Source organism: Phialemonium atrogriseum (assembly GCF_030411735.1).
Source record: "Phialemonium atrogriseum strain 8032-3 unplaced genomic scaffold QBC33scaffold_5, whole genome shotgun sequence".
NCBI lineage: Eukaryota > Fungi > Ascomycota > Sordariomycetes > Cephalothecales > Cephalothecaceae > Phialemonium > Phialemonium atrogriseum.
Window position 1 is genome coordinate 46,805 of NW_026848142.1, and position 16,558 is coordinate 63,362.

A 16,558-nucleotide genomic window follows, 5' to 3' on the forward strand; every position below is an offset into this window, starting at 1 on the left:
AGTTAGCCAGCCTGCACCGACCAGCCCAGTTCTCGGCAGGGTAAGGCACGACCCCTTGTAAGCCGTGCTGAGCATGCTGACAGCCACACGATTTGCGAATCACGATTCCTGACAGGGGAGATACATGCTTGCCCACACTTGCCCACTCTTGCCCACACATCTCTCACACATACTTGTATCACTTCTGGTCCCCTTTCATAACCTGGCCGCCTTGGTCTTTCCATTTCTGATCCGCCGTCGCGCTGTCCCCAAAAAGGCATCCTACCCCCTTCGCCTGCCCCTCCATCCTGTTGCTCACACCCTCATACATGGTACCTCCCTACCCCTAACTACTCTTCTACCCGACAATCCCTTCTCTCTTTCACCCGCGCATCGCCTGCTCGAGTCCCTCCCCTTCTCCCCCCTTTGCTGCTGCAGCTTTGCTCCTCGCTGGGTGCTGCTTCAGTTGCTGCTCACCACATTGCCGCCCAAAGCCATCGCTTCTGCGGACCTGATTCGACTATACACAGACTCCGGGTGTTTGGTGCGACCGAGTATCACATCAGCCGACCTCCGACCAACCCATTCATACCCCTTGGCCAAGCTCCTTGAACTCGCACAAGCAAGCCGTTTCGTTGGACCAGAATTCGAGAGAGCCTCCGAGTCAGCATCAGAATCCCGTCGTCGGGGTTCATTTGAGGGGAAACTTGGCAGAAAAAGGAAAAACAACAGAAAAAAAAAAGGAATAAGAGTCCTTGTCTCGAATTGCGACCCGGAGCAGATCCACCATTGCCGACCAAACCAGATCGTGGCAATATTGTCTACAAGACTGTGTTAACAACACTAACACGGAAGACACGACCAGGCAGTAGCAGCTTCCTGCCCAGGCTCCCCACCTATTTCAACGGCATCGCGCAGTCCCGCGACAAGCAGTTTATTCAAACTAGGCGATTCCTGGCAGGCAGGCCACCGCACCCTTCCAAAGACCAGACAAACCGGGTGCGGAGCGGGAATCTGATCGCAAAAAGGGAAGAGCGGGAGGAAACCAAGTGCAGAGGCAACGGGCTAGGGGCACCAGCCTCCCCCATTTGAAGGGAACTTTAAAAAAAGAACAGCCGTCGCAAAACCTTACCCTAAAAGATCACCAAACATGAGTACCGCCATTGCCATGGCCCCTTCTCCGGCTCCTCACGACCGACCCTCGTACGGCGCCGATTTAAACCATAATACCACCCCGTCGACCTCATCGGTTACTTCGCCATCAACACAGAGGACAGCAGCTGCGCCCCCGCCGCCCCCGCCGCCGCCATCGGCATCAGCATCTGGCAATGGCAGTCCCAAAGGAGCCGCGAATGCGACAGCAAAATCGTCGCCCCCCAGCGCGTAAGTTATCCCGTCCCGTTTGCATTTGTCCCGTAATCCCAAAAATGCCTCTGTGTCTCCCCTGGTATCCGCGTTTTCTTCTTATTTTTGCGTGGATAACTAACCTTCGTTTCTTGATCAACAGTTCTCGGAATGCTGGAGGACCGCCCAGAATCATTGTTAAGAAAGAACCCGGCTCTCCCGAGCCTCCCACTGCCCGGCACAGACCTAGGAGGTTGGATCTCTCCAAGAACACGAACACCAGCTCCAACAGCCCCGCAACGGCGCGGCCGTTGACGGCGAGGGAAGGGCTAGGCATTCAAGAGGTCGGCCTGGCGTGTCTGTCCCCAGGGTTCGTCACCCAGGATCCGGTTATGAAAGAACAACTCCAGCGCAGTTTGAGTGTTCGCGAACACCAGAGACAAATCATCGAGGCAAGATTACAGCAGCAATCTGCCAAGGGGGAAGGCATGGACGGTTCCAAGGACAAAGACAACGGAGGGCAGTTTTCGGCCAAGACTCCGGGAATGTCTCGCCGTAACAAGGCTCCTCCTGGTCTGAGCATTGTCGCCCCGTCACACGAGCAGTTTGCCCACGAGAGAGTGATACAATCAGCGCCCCTGGGCCAGACCTTCACGGGACGACACAACCCACATCCCCTTACCCGCCACATCACGAACCAGCCAACAAATCTGTCGAGCACCTCACACATCCACCACGTCCCTGCTAACCAGACCAACAACCGCCTACCTCCTATTGCCGATGTTTTCGGTCAGGGACTCTCCGGGCACCCAGATTCCAGTGGCCATGCCATCTTTGCCAGCCAGAGTCGAGGACCCCTCGCCTCTCCAAGCCATCCTCCTCCCCCCCAGGCCCCAACACCCAGCAGGCCAAGGGAATACAAATCCGCCGAGGAAGCCCAGGCGGAATTGGCTGGCGGGCGACCGGAGCTTCTGCCCAAGTTAGTACACTACGGAGGACCTCAGCCCCCCTCTCCGCCGTCTCCCGCGCCTGGCGCCCACAGACCACACGCTGACGCCAGCCGAACCACCAGCAGGCGAAGGACGCGCGCAGACTATGAGGAGGGCGGAAGCCCGCCGCTAGGGAACGGCCGGCCATCTCAACGGAGAGAGCCATTCACCGGGGGGAGCGATCTGCCAGAGACTCAACGGGCAAAGCGAGAAGAGTTCCTCAAGCTCTGCGAGCGGGCATGGGATCTTCTCCACTCCTGAAGGAGCTAATTGACGGGCCTGGCGGTCCGGTCATGGAATACTGGGACTTGGATTGGACCGCATGTATTGCCATGGCCGCGACATCAACCCTGTTGTCACATAATGACCAATTTTGGCTTGAGATGTACACAACCACCTACTCTATATGGCGCAAACCACCCTTGGGAGTCGCTTCGCCTTTCCAAAGCCGAGGCAGCGAGAAGGAAAAGGCAGGGACCGGAACGGGGGGGATGGGATATAATGTCTTTGGTAACTTTCGAGGGCGGCCGTTTGCCATATCTGGCTTATATTGATTCATTTTCAGAGGAGGTTTGAAAGGACCAGGTGTTTAGGGGTCTTTCAAGGACTGGTTTTGTCCGCATTCTTCTCTCACCGTATATTTTTTTTCCTACTTCTATCTCATTTCGCCTTTTCGATTCGGTTATTATCGTTTGCTAGGGTTATCCCAGGCACACACACAAACACACACACACACACACACACACACAAGCTTTTTTGATCCTAGAGCCACAGCAACACTGGTTGGTTTTGACCTGAGTCTTGGAAATCACGATGGGGATCTACTCTTCATCCTCGAGAAGAAGGTAGACCAGATGAATGACTGGGGCATGACATGGATGGGGGTGGTATCGGTGGGTCGGGCTTTTTTCCTGGGCGGGTGATGTCATGACCGGAACGGTCGTTTCGAGAGGCAAAAGGACTTGACAGTCTGCGTATCGATCGCATACTAGGCGATTGTCGTTGACCTGGAATGTAACATTAGTCGCATTACCAGCGGAATTATACTCTTTATCATGGTCATATTGACTCTGGCCCCTGACGCGTTTGTCGCGATTGTCTCTTCTACATGACGGCTGTTGGGATTTCTCCTTCTCTAAGCTTGAGATACGTTCGTACACACAAGTCTAGTAAGGGTAACTAACCCCTTTATTTTCTTCTCTGTTTACATCTAGTGTGACAATCTCACTAGCAGCAGGATGAGACCCACGAGCGGAGGAACGGCCGGCATTTCGTTGCAAGTAAACAAACATGTAACGAAAATATGGGAATAGTCCAGACCAACCAGGGCGTTTGCCCCTGGAGGAATCACCGGCTCGGCTGGGCGATCTGCATGGTTGTTGCTATTGCCTCTCTCTTAGGCCTTGGCTGCAGGCCAAGCAAGGTCAGGCCGGAGCGGCTTACCAAGACGTAAGAAACCATTTTTATTTTTAAACAAAAAAGGGAAAATTTTCATAGCCCATTAGAAAGCAGAGAGAAGGTCGTTTTTAGACGAAAATGAAAGTGGGTAATTTGCTGGCGTCTCTAAATCTCCTGACAAGACCGTGAGAGGTGGGAAACATGGGAGAGGAGGGATATGGCGGACAGATTCACCTTTACTGGGTGGGTAGATAGGTAGTTTGATAGTATGGCTGTTGGCTGCCTCGCTGGCTCGTACAACGGTTGTAATTGTATGTCGATGTATTGATATCATTACATTATTGTATTAATTGTTACTATTACTTCCCGTCTTCGCCCCTGTTGATTGTTGACACTAGCAACAGCAAAAAAGGGGGAGACGAAGACTGGTGTGTTTTATGTATCTAGAATCCCTCCCCATATACTCCTTGTGAACCCTGCACTGCCAGTTTGATCACCAGCTCAACGTTTAGACATATCTAGACTCCATTAAAGAGCAAAGCAGGTGGATTGCAGACTGGTAACAGCTATATAAAACGAAGCTAAGACATAACCCCTCCGACCTGCTTCTGTGAGGAACCCCAGCATCGATGGTCAACGAGAGACTCCCCAAAGACACCTGCCGTAGGTGATCCATCTTCGCCATCCCTGCCCAAGTCTTGTTCCCAGCTCCAGGACACAATGTACAAAAGGGAGGCCTTGGCAACAGCACTGACCCACAGCTGGAAGGCAAGTTTCTGCCCAGCCTCCTTTGCCTTTTTCTCCTTTTTTCTCCTCTCTCCTTGAAGGCATGTAGCCCTATGCCCACATTGTTTATCGCCCTCACAGAGAGGCCACCCGAAGCCTCGCCTTCCGCCCGACGAGTCGAGATTGACTGACACCATTGAAAATGCGGATAGAAGACGTGTTGTCGTGACTCTTTTTAGCCGGGTTGAAGGGTTGAAAGACGATGGTCGAGGCTTATGTACGTAAGGAAATTTTTGAACAAAATGAAAAGGAATGCAACTCCGGACTCCTATGCTGGTCAGGATGGGGCACATTATTCGTAAGATGCCTTTGCTTTATCGAAATAGAGGCGGATTAGATGGAGAAAGGTGCTTCTCCCGCGATCCCATGGCTACCCAAGAAAGGGATAGCAGGGTGGAGGGGGGGTGGACTAGATGCCAAGAGTCCCGTCGGCTGAAGTTCCGCCAGGTATGGTGGTGGTGCGAAGAGTGACCACCACATTACACCTGGCGGAGCATGGGTTAAAGCCCCTCCTCGCCCGCCTTGCAAAGTTTTATCTCACGACCCCATTCAGACTTCAGGACTTGTGAGGCAGTGATGCGCCTTGACGGGTTCGGGTCGAGAATCGAGTAGATGACGTTTCTGCATCGAGCCTAGAGTCTCCAGTCAGCTCCGAGATCACCAGAAACGGGAGGCATTTCAAAAAAGACTTACCCTGTGCAAGGACTCGATCGGACCGTATCCCTCCTCATCCCGTCTCCCCTCCAGGTAACGGGCATAGAACTCATCCTCTTCTTTCTTGGCTAGGCGCCAGAGGTGCCGGCCCGTCCTCATGGCCATATATATGACGCCACATGCCCAGACATCGACGGCACGGGCATCGAACTCCTTGTCGACGTACTCCTCAGGAGCAATGTAGGGCGCAGAGCCGCACAGGCCCGACACCATGTGGGCATCGTTCTCCCACGCCATTCGGAAGCACTCGCCGTTACCGAAATCGGTGATTTTGAGGCCACCGTGAGTCGTCAGGAGCAGGTTCTCAGGCTTCAAGTCGCGGTGGGCGACACCCATCTCGTGCATGTACTCGACGCCGCGCATCATCTGCTTGAAGAGGCAGTCCGCCTCCTGGACTTCCAGCTTTCCAGCGGCGAGGACGAGGGTGTACAGATCGCCGCCAGCGCAAAACTCCATGACCTCGCAGTAATCGCCCTTCGAGTCCTTGAGCAGGTCCAGGGTATGGATGACGTTTGGGTGCCTCAACGACGAGGAGATGCAGAACTCGGCAGTCAGGCGCTTGCTGTACTTCTTCTCCGTCTCCTCGGGTCGTCGGCGGAACTCCTTGACGGCGTAGAGTTTCTCGCCCACGCCATTCTCCATCTTCTTGTGAGATATCCTCACAATTCCGAAGGCACCCCGTCCGACGATCTCTTGGCATTTACCATACTTCTGCACCAGGGTTGCCGATGTGTTCGCGCCACTTTTCTTGTCCGTGGTGACAAGGCCTTCCTTCTCCTGCTTGAGGGTGTCGACCCAGCTCGAGACGAGTGACAGGTCATGGTCTGCCACCTGTTCCGTCTTCTTGCCCAGAAGGGCCTTGAACAGATCGGTCAGCTTCTCCTGGCGATGGCTCGACTTCAGGTGGTGCTCGTGACCGCCCTGCATGTCAGAGCTGACCACGAAGCGCTGCATGAGGACATCCTTTCCGTTGGTCTTGGGTTTACCACCGACGGAAGGGGGTTTCTCTGCGCCCTTTTCGGAGGAGGAGGCTTTGCGCTGAGGGACGCCGGGCTTGGGCGGCGGGACAGTCTGGCTCTGGACCGGAGTGACGGTCCTAGAGTCGGGAAGAGGCTTCTTGACATGGGAGGTAAGGGCACCTGTCTCGGAAGCGGTGCGTGAGGACGCGTCTTTGGTACTGAACATGCGAGTTAAGCGTTCCTTGACCGAAGCTCGCTCGGCAGCTGGTCTCGGCAGAAGTTCGGCGGGTTGCACGGGTTGTCCATCCTGGACGGCGGCGAGCTTGGTTTGTGGCGTAGGTGGCTCAAGCGATCTGATAGACGACGGCTGCGACGTGCTCCGCGACGAGACCGACTTGACGTCGGAACTGCTCGCCATGGTAGGAAATGGTGACTCCGGACACGCGGGGGAAATGGAGTTGATGATTGCGAATTTGACGAGGGAGACGGCGGGAATTTTGGGTGCTTCTGTCTATCCCTGGGGGCCTGGCGAGCGAAGCCTGGGGGTGGTGATTCAGCGCTTATGCAGGCAGGTGTGTATTGTGGCGGGGAGCGCGCCTTCAGTGAAAGGGCAGCGCCCGATGATTCGTGGGGGCGTTCAAAACAGCGAGACGTGAGGGGGCAATGCACCCTCGATTATATCGGTGCACCAACTCTGCGCCAGGAGCGCAGTTCCAGAAAGGAAGTTGGCGGACCTTAAGGGGGTCGATGGGACAGATACGGGTGGAGGAAGGAATGGCAGGGGAGATCGATGCGTGGGGAGGGGGTTTTGTGCGAGAGGATAGAGAGGATTTACTATTAGTAGGTGCTAGTAGTATAAGCGGAGAAACCTGGTGAGCGAAAGCTGTCCGGCTGATGAGTGGAGAGCAGTCATGGTGAATGGCCGGGTTAGGTAAGAAAAGGTGAATTTTCGTCTAGCTTGCTTCCAAGTTTCTTAGCTGGTGGTCGAGGATCCAGTTGTTTGTTGAAGAAGCACCAGTCGGGATGATCTCAGGCCTGTGGGTGGCGGTGCGGCTATTGTAGGAACGGATGGCGAAGGTCTGAGACGAGCTTGGCCTGGCCGGCAGAACGCAATACCGCAACGGTAGTGCCACCAGTCCTGGAAGTCCTCCCAGTATGGCGCCTGTAAGAGGGGCGACAAGCCTGAAATAAAGCAGTAATGGGGCGCTATTCTCGCCGGTTGGGTCGCTGTATTGGAAAGCGGGAAGACCTCGGGGCCTTGGGCGTGCCTTGGCCTGGGCCCTCTGGGTGTAAGTGTCTTAGGCCAAGCCCCGACGACAACACCGGCTGCTGGTGGTTGGCAGGTTGGGGCAGGCCAACAGAAAGGGGCCAACTGGAATACTGAGTCGTGTTGCATGCAATGCCGTGTAGAACGGGCGAGGCAGGAAAGAACCAGTTTGGACTAAGGAACATGGCGCTGGCCCTTGCGTCGGGTATTTAAGGATTCTTGTTGGCGTCTACTACGTACTATACCGATAGAGCAGCCAGCCAGGGTTTAGGGCAGAGGGCAGAGGGCAGGCAGGGAAGCTTAATAATTCATACGAGCAGCAGCGAGGAGCTTCTACTACCTACCTAGGTTAGGTTAGGTAGGTAGGTTAGGTAGATAAGGTACTTTCGGTTCTTTGGTAATCCTCGTCTTCACACCTTGTCTCTTTGACTCAAAACTGTTTGCGTCGTTACCTCCCTACGCAGTTACCTTCTCGGGGCAGCAAGTGGGTGACCCTCCTTCGATAATTCCACGTTTGCCCCTCCTCTTCGGTTCGCCGTTGGCTGCCTCAACGATTACCTAAGCCCTTTCCGGTTTAGTCGCAACTCTACGCAGTCGGTAGGTCAGAGCGGCTGACGGCTCTTTCAAAGGGAGAAGGTGAAAGGCGGGAAAAAGCATGATTAGTGAAAATTGGGGGAAAATTAGACAAAAATTTACTGACAGTACGTAAATTAGCTCCATGCAATCCCTTGATGGCTGATCTTTGTGTCGCACAGATGCTTTTCGATGATTGGCGAATTCGAGGTCGGGTCTTGGCTGTTTGTTACGTTGTCAGCCAGCTCCATCACCCCTTCTTGGCCTGCCTCGTTGCCGGCTTGAGGCAGGATTGACAAATTGACAGATACGTGCGTGTGCATTCAACGATGCTGGATGTCGACATCCATGCCATGCACTTACCCATACCCACCAGTCTGGTTGGATGGACGTGTTACAGAAACATTGTATGAGGCATTTTCAGCAATCGCCGTTCTCTTGTCGTTTCCCGTCTCCGCACCTATCGCCATGTCCTTCTAGCACCGTTTGCGACTGCTTTTCTCGCTTCCGTCTCCGCACCTACGCTGCCGATGGATGCTCGCACAGCCTCGGCCTCGTGGCTATTGGGCCGATCAAGGGGAGTTTGCTCTAGCTTCCATGCTCGTGAGACCGGATGATTTGGCTCTGCATAGCAGCTACGTTCACACTAATAAAGTTGGTACCTAGGTACGCATATCTGCTTTGAAAGCTCCCCCTGGCAATCGGCCACACCCAGACATCCACCGGATGACAGCTCAGAGCTCTCCGCGACCAATTGGGGAGCTCCCATCTCTCAACTTTTCCATCCCGTACCCGGGCTCCAAGACTTTTCACTCCGGCTTAACGAACGCCTGCCGACTTGGCAGGCAAGATGATTTATGGTAGGGCTCACTCTCAACCTCTTGGCCAATCCGAACCGGGTTGCCGATATTGGGTTACTCAGTGCTGAGTACATCTACCCCGCACCCTCTACCCCCCTTTCCCGGACTCAGGCCAAGTCCGGCACCGTGATATCCCGGGAGGCTCAAGGTGAGGGTTGTCCAGGGGGTTAGCGGTGTGGGACTGTAGATACTCTGGGAGTACGGATGTAGTTCGCTCCCACATGTGTGTATGTATGTACAAACCTGCGGGCCACCCCTTGGACGCACATAAGTGTACAACACAGACAACATACTGCGTACAGCGTCCACACCCGGGCAGACGGGATGTGGCAGACCGCCTCGACGGTGACACGTCGAGGCGCATCGAAGATGCCTCGCATGAGTTGCCTATCTCGAGTAGCCGACCACGCCGCCAGTATGTGCATGAGATGTGAGATATCTGCATTCGGCCCTGCGATTCCTTGCTCCCGCCTTGTTGATCCAAAGCTCCCTTGAGCTCCCTTGAGCTCCAGGGGTTCCTGGTTCCCGCGCCTCGTGTCTGGAGATGGAAAGCCGAGTGGCTAGTAGCTCGAGGCCGGTGTAGCTCCCGGTCCTGTTTCCTGCCGGGTTTGAATCAATGTCGGCCAACTTGGCTGTGACCTGCAGCTTACCCATTTATCTATCTACGTGTAATATCAAGGGAGGGCAAGCGCTGCATCCCGGAACCAAATATACATATTTGACCGCTATCGAGATAACCTCTCGACCTCATGTTCTCGTGTTGCATCAACCCTTTTGGGCATAGGAGAACGGGCCGGCAATTCTTCGTGGCTCGACGTATCGTTTTTGTTTCATTTCGCGTTAGTTACAGATCGACTTCTGTTTAACTTTCGGGTGACACGATGACGTCGGCACAGGCGGTGTGGTTGCTGAACTGGTGAGAGCTTCCGAGGTTTAAGGGTTGACCCCTATTTTTCGTGAGGGACGGGGTTGTCGCGTCTTCCGGCTTCGATCAATTGTTCGGAGGAGAAGAAGCATGCTTATTATTTGACAACTCGCTCATACTACCCAATGCTGTATGTACATAGCCCCAATCCAGACCGAGTTATCTCTGGTCGACATGTTTGGTCAAGTAGCTCAGGCGGGGAGGATTGTGGCTGTGCTGGCAGCCGAGTGTCTGCCTGTTTCTCGGCCTTATATAGAACAGTCGGGTCTGCTGCTTTCAACTCTTCTCACCAAGTGGAACTTTTCCCAGCAGCCCTACTCGCCAAATCGATAATGATATGGGTCGGATAGACCCAACTCGCTCCTAATCCCGTCCCTTGTCTATCAGACCCGCTCATGGCTTCTGAAGCCACCAAGCACAAGAGACAATCTCGTTTTGTCCCCAGCTCAAGCTCCGCGGGGCGTATGACCAACCGCGCGGCGAAGCAAGCGAGAGAGAGCAACATCAAGTTTCACTGCTGGGGTTTTCCGTGTTCTTCGACTCAATCGTTCTGGCGACGAGGTCCGCAAACTTGGACCCTCCTCGCGGAGTAGCAGTTCCCGGAGTATCGTCGAGTGAGCCCCCGACCCAGGTGACATTATCGTCCGTTTCATACTTCTGCTTGTCGTCCACGTGTTTAGTCAGGTACATACTCCCCGTGCCGCGCCGAGTACCGCGTTTGCTCGTCGATCGCTTGATCCTGTCCACCTCGGCTTCGAAGGCCCGGTCATAGACACTGAAGTCGACCGCCGTGGGAGAAGCAGACACGCCCCCTTCCGGTGCGTTCTCGGCCGATGTGAAGCCGTCGTGACCACCATTCCCGATTCCCAAGTATATGGTCTTGGCTTTTGTCGGTTCTTGCCCATGAACCTCTTCCTCAGAAGCCCCGCGAGCCCGAGTGGCACTGAGAAACTGCTCACGCTCCTTTATGATCCGAGCGGCATGGCTTGCCGCCGAGTCCTCTTCGGCAGCTTGACTCGTATCTCCACCTCCACTTGCCCTCTCCCTGGCTCGTTTCTGAGCCACGAGGCCCTTGAACTTGGCGATTGCTTTCATCTTTGGCAGTGGTTAGCGGGCAGAAGTCACGGTAACGTAACGCCAGGGCAGTTCCCACTCACCACACACAACAGGTGGCTCATCTTCCTCGTGAACGCGTGGTTCACTTCGAGGGCATTGGGCCGATCGACGGGTTCTGTGCAGTTCTCTTCGGCGCTTAGCAGGCAGTCTTCCCCCTTTTTTGTCACCCACGGATGTTCCTGCTGACGTTAGGCATGGCGAAAATGGTCAGTGATGTTGGAAACCTACGCGGAGTTCGCCCATTGTTATCCGCTTCTCGGGGTCCTTTTCCAGGAGCCTGGCCATCAGATCCACAAAGTCCTCGCCCTCGTCCGGGGGTATCTTAATCGTCTCGGTCTTGATGGCTTCGTACATCTCCATGACGCCGCTCCGCTCGAAGGGGATCCTGCCATAGCGGAGGCAATACAGCGAGACACCCATCGACCAGATGTCGGCAGCCCTCCCGTTAACGTCGCCGTGTTTTGCGACACAGAGCTCCGGGGGCAGAAACGCAGGCGATCCGGCCGACTTGGCCGTTCTCATCACGTCGGGCTTCTCGAACATCTCGGAGACGCCGAAGTCTACAACCTTGAGGACATTGTCTTCGGTGAGGAGCAGGTTGTCTGGCTTGATATCACGATGCAAGACACCCTGGCTATGCACTGGTGGGTGATTTGTTCAGCCTCAAGGAAGGGTGATACAACTGAATTGTGCGGAGACCAGACTTACAGTATTCAATGCCGAGGATTAGATCCCGAAACCAACAACGGCAATTCTCGACCGGGTAGGGTTCAGCCGGTTCGTCTAGGCCGACCTTCATAACCACGCCTTTCTTGCACATCTCCAGGACCATGTACAACGAGTCCTCTTCGGGATCGTCCAAGACCTCGATCAGCTGCACGAGGTTTGAATGATTCAGCTTCTTCATGATGGCTGTCTCCTCGCGTATCAGAAACAGAGCATCTTTGGCTTCGTTGGCCTCGTGGTCGTTCAGCCCGGCCCTCATGTGGCCCGGAAGACCCAACCCGGGCCCGCGCATGGGCCGTCCGCGTGGGCCCAGGCGGAGGATATTGGACTGGGCTCTCTTCCTGAGGCGCGCTTTGGAGAACTCCTTTACAGCCTATGTTCCCGGTCGAGTCAGAATCCCGAATCTTATTGACTTTGCCCACCCACACCCCACACTCCACGCTCCCAAAAGTGTTACGTACGTATTCGTTGCCGAACTGGTCTGTGGCAAGATGGACGGCGCCATACGACCCGCGGCCAATCTCCTCCTTGATGACATATTGGTTAATTATGTGCTGGGAGCGGCCGTCTTGCTCGTCGCTGGTGTACTCGGATCTCGCATTCAGCGTTTCCTAGTCCAGTCGAGGGAGGGAGATTAGTCGGTTGTCAACAGCCTCTCCCCTCAAACCGTCTCTCCCCTTTCCCTCTTGGGGCAAGATAAGGTAGTTGCACACCTTGACCATTCGATGGGCAGAAGGCGTCCGCTTGTGATGCCTAATCGGGCTCTGGTACTGCTGCTGGGCCGCGGGCGCAGACCTTGCAAAGTTTGCAAGTTAGCCCAGAGGCAAACTGGAAGAGTTGATAAACGAGGGCGCATGTGGCTCAAAAACTAACCGCACTTACAAGTGCTCGACTGAGCCCGGCGTGACGTCTTCCTTGGAATCACTATGGAACTCGATATTGATACCAGGGGATGGCAGGTTCGTCGGGGCGCCCTCTTCAGCGTTCGACAGCGTCCCGTCGCTCTGGAGGGCCGGAAGGCGGCCGAGAGGCGGTTGAGGGTTCGCTGCCTGATCCATTATTTGCTTCTCGGGCACGAATGCGTATAGTTTAAGGTACTGTTGGCCAAAAATGCTATCGGGCAGGGCTCTGTCCTAGCTCCAAGATGTTCAAGGAGGACAGAAGCAAGGCCTAGGTAGACGAGGGAACACGAAAAAGACAACCTCTTTTATTTATCCCTGCAACCAGCCGCACATACATTCGCCTCAGCTACGAGCGAGCTCACACCCAATATCTGAGGTGCCGCGCAGGACGGTAGGAGTGGTGGGCAGGCAGGGGCAGGGGCGTCCGTAGGGCCAACCCAACATGGTGGAGGGAACAACTACCCCTCAGTCTGCCCCGCTAGCATTGCAATCAGAGCCTCATTCGATGAGTTCTCGCTTACTATTGGCCAGTTGCTTTGATTAATGCTGACGGTTGAGCCCGACAGGGCCGCCTGATCCCTGCGAGTTTGAGCACTCCAATCAGCTTTAGAACCAACCTAGAAGCCAAGCAACGGTACTGTACCAACCATTTGTACAGTAACTTAATCCAATCGGCCTCCCGCTCTTTGATAAGGAGTATTAGCATGTAGCCTCGACTGCGCAAACACACACTCACACGTCCTGCACCTTGACCAGAGCACCGAGAACTTCTTGGGCGAGGATTGAGCGCGCCGCCCCGACGAAGCGAACCCAATCGCATCATGGTGGTCTATTCCTTCTACATCTTCGACCGACATAGTGAGTGAGCCGGGAAATGTCTTGGCAATCCAGCGCAACCCCCATCGTGATTGCTAACGCACCTGGCCCCCCGTCAGCGGAATGCATCTACTCCAAGACATGGCTCCCCCAAGACGCCATCGCGAGCAGTAAAGCCCGGCCCATCTCCGCGACATCGACCACCGGGGCTTCCACCGCGCCGACCGCGACCGCAGGCGCACCCCCATCGGCACCAGCACCGGCACCGGCACCAGCACCGACACGCAGCGGGGCCCCGCGGCGGGCCGCCGGGGGCCGGGCCGGGGACGACGCGAAGCTGATCTTCGGGACGGTGTTCTCGCTGCGGAACATGGTGCGCAAGCTGGGCGGGGATGACGACGCCTTCATCAGCTACCGGACGGGGCAGTACAAGCTACACTACTACGAGACGCCCAGCAGCCTGCGCCTGGTCATGCTGACGGACACGGGCACCATGAGCATGCGGAACGTGCTGCATCAGATCTATATCAACCTGTGGGTTGAGTACGGTACGTGCGCGGTGGGAGAGGATGGAGATGGTTGTTTGGTTTGAGGTATCCTGGCGGGCGAAGAACAGAAAGCTGACTTTTCTACCATCACAGTTGTCAAGAACCCCCTGTCCCCGGCTGAGCACAAGGATGGGGAGGGCGCTAACAACGAGCTGTTCGAGCTGGGCCTGGACCAATTCATCCGCGGGCTGATGTGAGAACCAGAAGGGAGGGGAATGGAGATCAATGTATCCCCGGAGCCCCAATCTACAAGGCGCGGAGGAGACGGGTTTCACTTATCCGGCTTCATATCGAGGCTTGGACGGAACGACGGTACTCGGGAGTTGTCCGTCGAGGACCCAGCATGAGATAGATGCCAACCGGAAGCCAAGGCACCAACGGCTGCCGCCCTCCCGATCCTTGAGCTTTAACACCAATAAGCGGTGCCCTGAGCCACTGCTATGCCAACTGGGGCCAGGGGAGGGGCAGTTGCAGAAAGACGGCGCTCTGAGCTGTGCACATATATCCCTACCAACCATAACCATATTCGAGGATCGAGGTGGAAGATACCCAAGAGATGACAGCTGATATCCGCACAAGGGGGAAGCCATGTACTTCATAGAGCATTAGAATGAAGTGGTATAATCGTACACAGTCCTGGCCCACCATTGCGCATATCCCCTCACCCGCATATTATACATTGCTGCCCAGCGCTGCTGATACACCTGTATATGTATATGTTGGAGCCACGACACATCTCCGTCGATCATGCAGGCCCTCACAATCCCGATCTATGCCTACCACCCAACAGAACCCTCTAGACGCCGCCCAGCCCTCTCTATCCAGCCGCCCGTTCCCAGGCACTCTCAAAGTTCTGAGTCGGATCAACGACAACAAGGCTCTCCTCGCCCGCACCCGATGACGAAGACGCCGCCGCCGCTGCCCGGCCCAGGCCCGAGCCGGCGCCGGCTCCAACGTCGTCGTCCCTCGCGATCTCGCTCTCCCAGTTGCTCGAGTAGACGACGGCCGCGAAGCCCTCGAGGTCCCGCACCGCCTCCATCTCCCGCAGGTACTCGTTGGGCATGCCGTTGCCGATGGCGTGCGCCTGCCTCGTCAGCACGGAGAGGACCTTTGGCAGGAGCACGGCCTTGCTGCTCGTGCTGGCGTGCGCCGGAGAGGAGGGGTCTCCGGCGGTGACGGGGACGGACGCCTCGAACGCGCCTTGCGCGAGCTTCCCGCGCAGCAGGAGCGAGAAGGCCGCGTCGAGGAGCTGGGCGTGCACGTGCGCGAAGGACGGCGACTCGGCGAGGTCGGCTGTCTCGTCGAGCAGGTGGCGCAGCGAGGCGGCGCACGTCGCCGACGCGGCCGCCGACGTGAACCCGTCGGCGAGTGTCGGCTGCTGCTGCTGCTGCTGTTGCTGCGGCCGCGACGCGCTGTTGTTGTCGTCGTCATCATCCATGACGCCCGACTCGCGGAGGACGAGCTCCTCCATGTCGGGCGGAGGGAGTAGGAAGGGGAGCCACTGGGTCCCTGCGCGGCCACCGCCTGGTGACCCGCCCTCGACCAGCCGCCTCACCTGGTTGGTGAGGGCGGAGAAGGTCTCGAGCGTGAGGGTGTCCCTCGGGCTCAGGTCGCCAAAGACCTCACGCACGGCGGCCTCAACTCGCTGCATGATGTCGACCCAGCCGCGATTCAGCAGCCACCAGCTGAATGTTAGATATTTGCGGTTGACCTCAAAGTCGCTCCCGTATGCCTGCTCCGCGTTGTCATCGTCGTTGTTCTCCAGGCTGATCGTCGCTTGGGCGCTACCGGTCGCGAGCGACACCACGCTGGAGAGGTAGCTGCGCCGGCCGAGGAGGTTCAGCTGTATCCGGGTGAGCATCGTCAATAAGCTGAGTGTGTAGATTAGAGTGTATGCCCTGGTGATTGCTGCCATTCACGAAGCTTAATTAGCTCGTGGACCCTGATATCGACAATTTCTTCGCAGTAGTAACCCGACTTACAACTTATGGTCAAGTCATCCCACAGCTGCCTCTTCGTCCTGCGCGGCTTCTGCGCCGTCTGCTCCCCCGTATCTGCACCTTCCCCGGCGTTGTCCGCTGCTGCTGCTGCCGTAGCCGGGGACGGCACCGCGATCTGGCTCGCATGCACTCCGCTCTCGCTCTGTAGGCTGACCATGCTCCGGCCATCGTCGTCGGTGGCGTTCGCCTCGGATATGCTGGGCGGGCTGATCGAGCCGATGCTCTTGGCGGCCCTTGCGGCGGCGGAACCCTTCATCTGCTGAATCTCGTACGTGATCTTCTCCGTATTCATCGCCTCCAGGATGTTAGTCGTCGCGGTGGGAAGGAGCGCAAGGACGGTGAAGGTGCAGTCCTCCTGGTTCTGCTCGAAGCGGCGTCGCAGGCTATTGGACAGTAGAAGTCAGCGGAAAGCTAGGTAGGCAGGTCTCAAGGCGAAGGGGGATGGGATGGTGGCGCATACTTCTCCTTGGCGATGCGATCGCTGCTCATGCGCTCGCGCGCGTCGTTGATCTTGCTAAGGACATACTGCGTGACCACGTAGCCGGCGCCCACGACACCCAGACCTATGGCCAGGGGGGTTCTGTTGCGACGAACCCATCGCCTGGTTGCGGCGAACATGTTTTTGATGCAGGGCGGTTTCCCCGGTTCGCCCCTGA

General features: G+C 56.3%; 6 protein-coding genes across 6 annotated transcripts; 3 read left to right on the top strand and 3 right to left on the bottom strand.

Annotated features, from left to right (window-relative positions):
• The first annotated feature begins 92 nt into the window (after window positions 1-92).
• Window positions 93-1,025, top strand: QBC33DRAFT_529165 (uncharacterized protein). The gene is made up of 2 exons (XM_060427126.1): window positions 93-800; window positions 876-1,025. Exons 1-2 carry the CDS (start codon window positions 125-127, stop codon window positions 995-997), a joined length of 798 nt encoding a protein of 265 aa, XP_060286017.1. The 5' UTR covers window positions 93-124; the 3' UTR covers window positions 998-1,025.
• Window positions 1,026-1,129: 104 nt separating this feature from the next.
• Window positions 1,130-2,573, top strand: QBC33DRAFT_512484 (uncharacterized protein; the record flags this gene model as incomplete). Its single annotated transcript, XM_060425912.1, has 2 exons — window positions 1,130-1,362; window positions 1,487-2,573. 2 exons carry the CDS (start codon window positions 1,130-1,132, stop codon window positions 2,571-2,573), a joined length of 1,320 nt encoding a protein of 439 aa, XP_060286018.1.
• Window positions 2,574-4,892: 2,319 nt separating this feature from the next.
• Window positions 4,893-6,864, bottom strand: QBC33DRAFT_298240 (serine/threonine-protein kinase hal4). The gene is made up of 2 exons (XM_060423389.1): window positions 5,190-6,864; window positions 4,893-5,128 (listed from the first exon to the last, which is right to left on the bottom strand). Exons 1-2 carry the CDS (start codon window positions 6,585-6,587, stop codon window positions 4,997-4,999), a joined length of 1,530 nt encoding a protein of 509 aa, XP_060286019.1. The 5' UTR covers window positions 6,588-6,864; the 3' UTR covers window positions 4,893-4,996.
• Window positions 6,865-10,212: 3,348 nt separating this feature from the next.
• On the bottom strand, window positions 10,213-13,053 carry QBC33DRAFT_298343 (Pkinase-domain-containing protein). The gene is made up of 7 exons (XM_060423390.1): window positions 12,519-13,053; window positions 12,350-12,431; window positions 12,098-12,247; window positions 11,619-12,009; window positions 11,139-11,551; window positions 10,952-11,089; window positions 10,213-10,889 (listed from the first exon to the last, which is right to left on the bottom strand). Exons 1-7 carry the CDS (start codon window positions 12,692-12,694, stop codon window positions 10,299-10,301), a joined length of 1,941 nt encoding a protein of 646 aa, XP_060286020.1. The 5' UTR covers window positions 12,695-13,053; the 3' UTR covers window positions 10,213-10,298.
• Window positions 13,054-13,641: 588 nt separating this feature from the next.
• On the top strand, window positions 13,642-14,546 carry QBC33DRAFT_529182 (uncharacterized protein). Its single transcript, XM_060427127.1, has 2 exons — window positions 13,642-13,902; window positions 13,996-14,546. Exons 1-2 carry the CDS (start codon window positions 13,725-13,727, stop codon window positions 14,097-14,099), a joined length of 282 nt encoding a protein of 93 aa, XP_060286021.1. The 5' UTR covers window positions 13,642-13,724; the 3' UTR covers window positions 14,100-14,546.
• A 173-nt stretch (window positions 14,547-14,719) lies between these two features.
• On the bottom strand, window positions 14,720-16,520 carry QBC33DRAFT_556232 (peroxin-3; the record flags this gene model as incomplete). Its single annotated transcript, XM_060429705.1, has 3 exons — window positions 14,720-15,810; window positions 15,885-16,285; window positions 16,363-16,520. The coding sequence occupies 3 exons, from the start codon at window positions 16,518-16,520 to the stop codon at window positions 14,720-14,722; spliced, it is 1,650 nt and encodes a 549-aa protein (XP_060286022.1).
• Window positions 16,521-16,558: the final 38 nt, after the last annotated feature.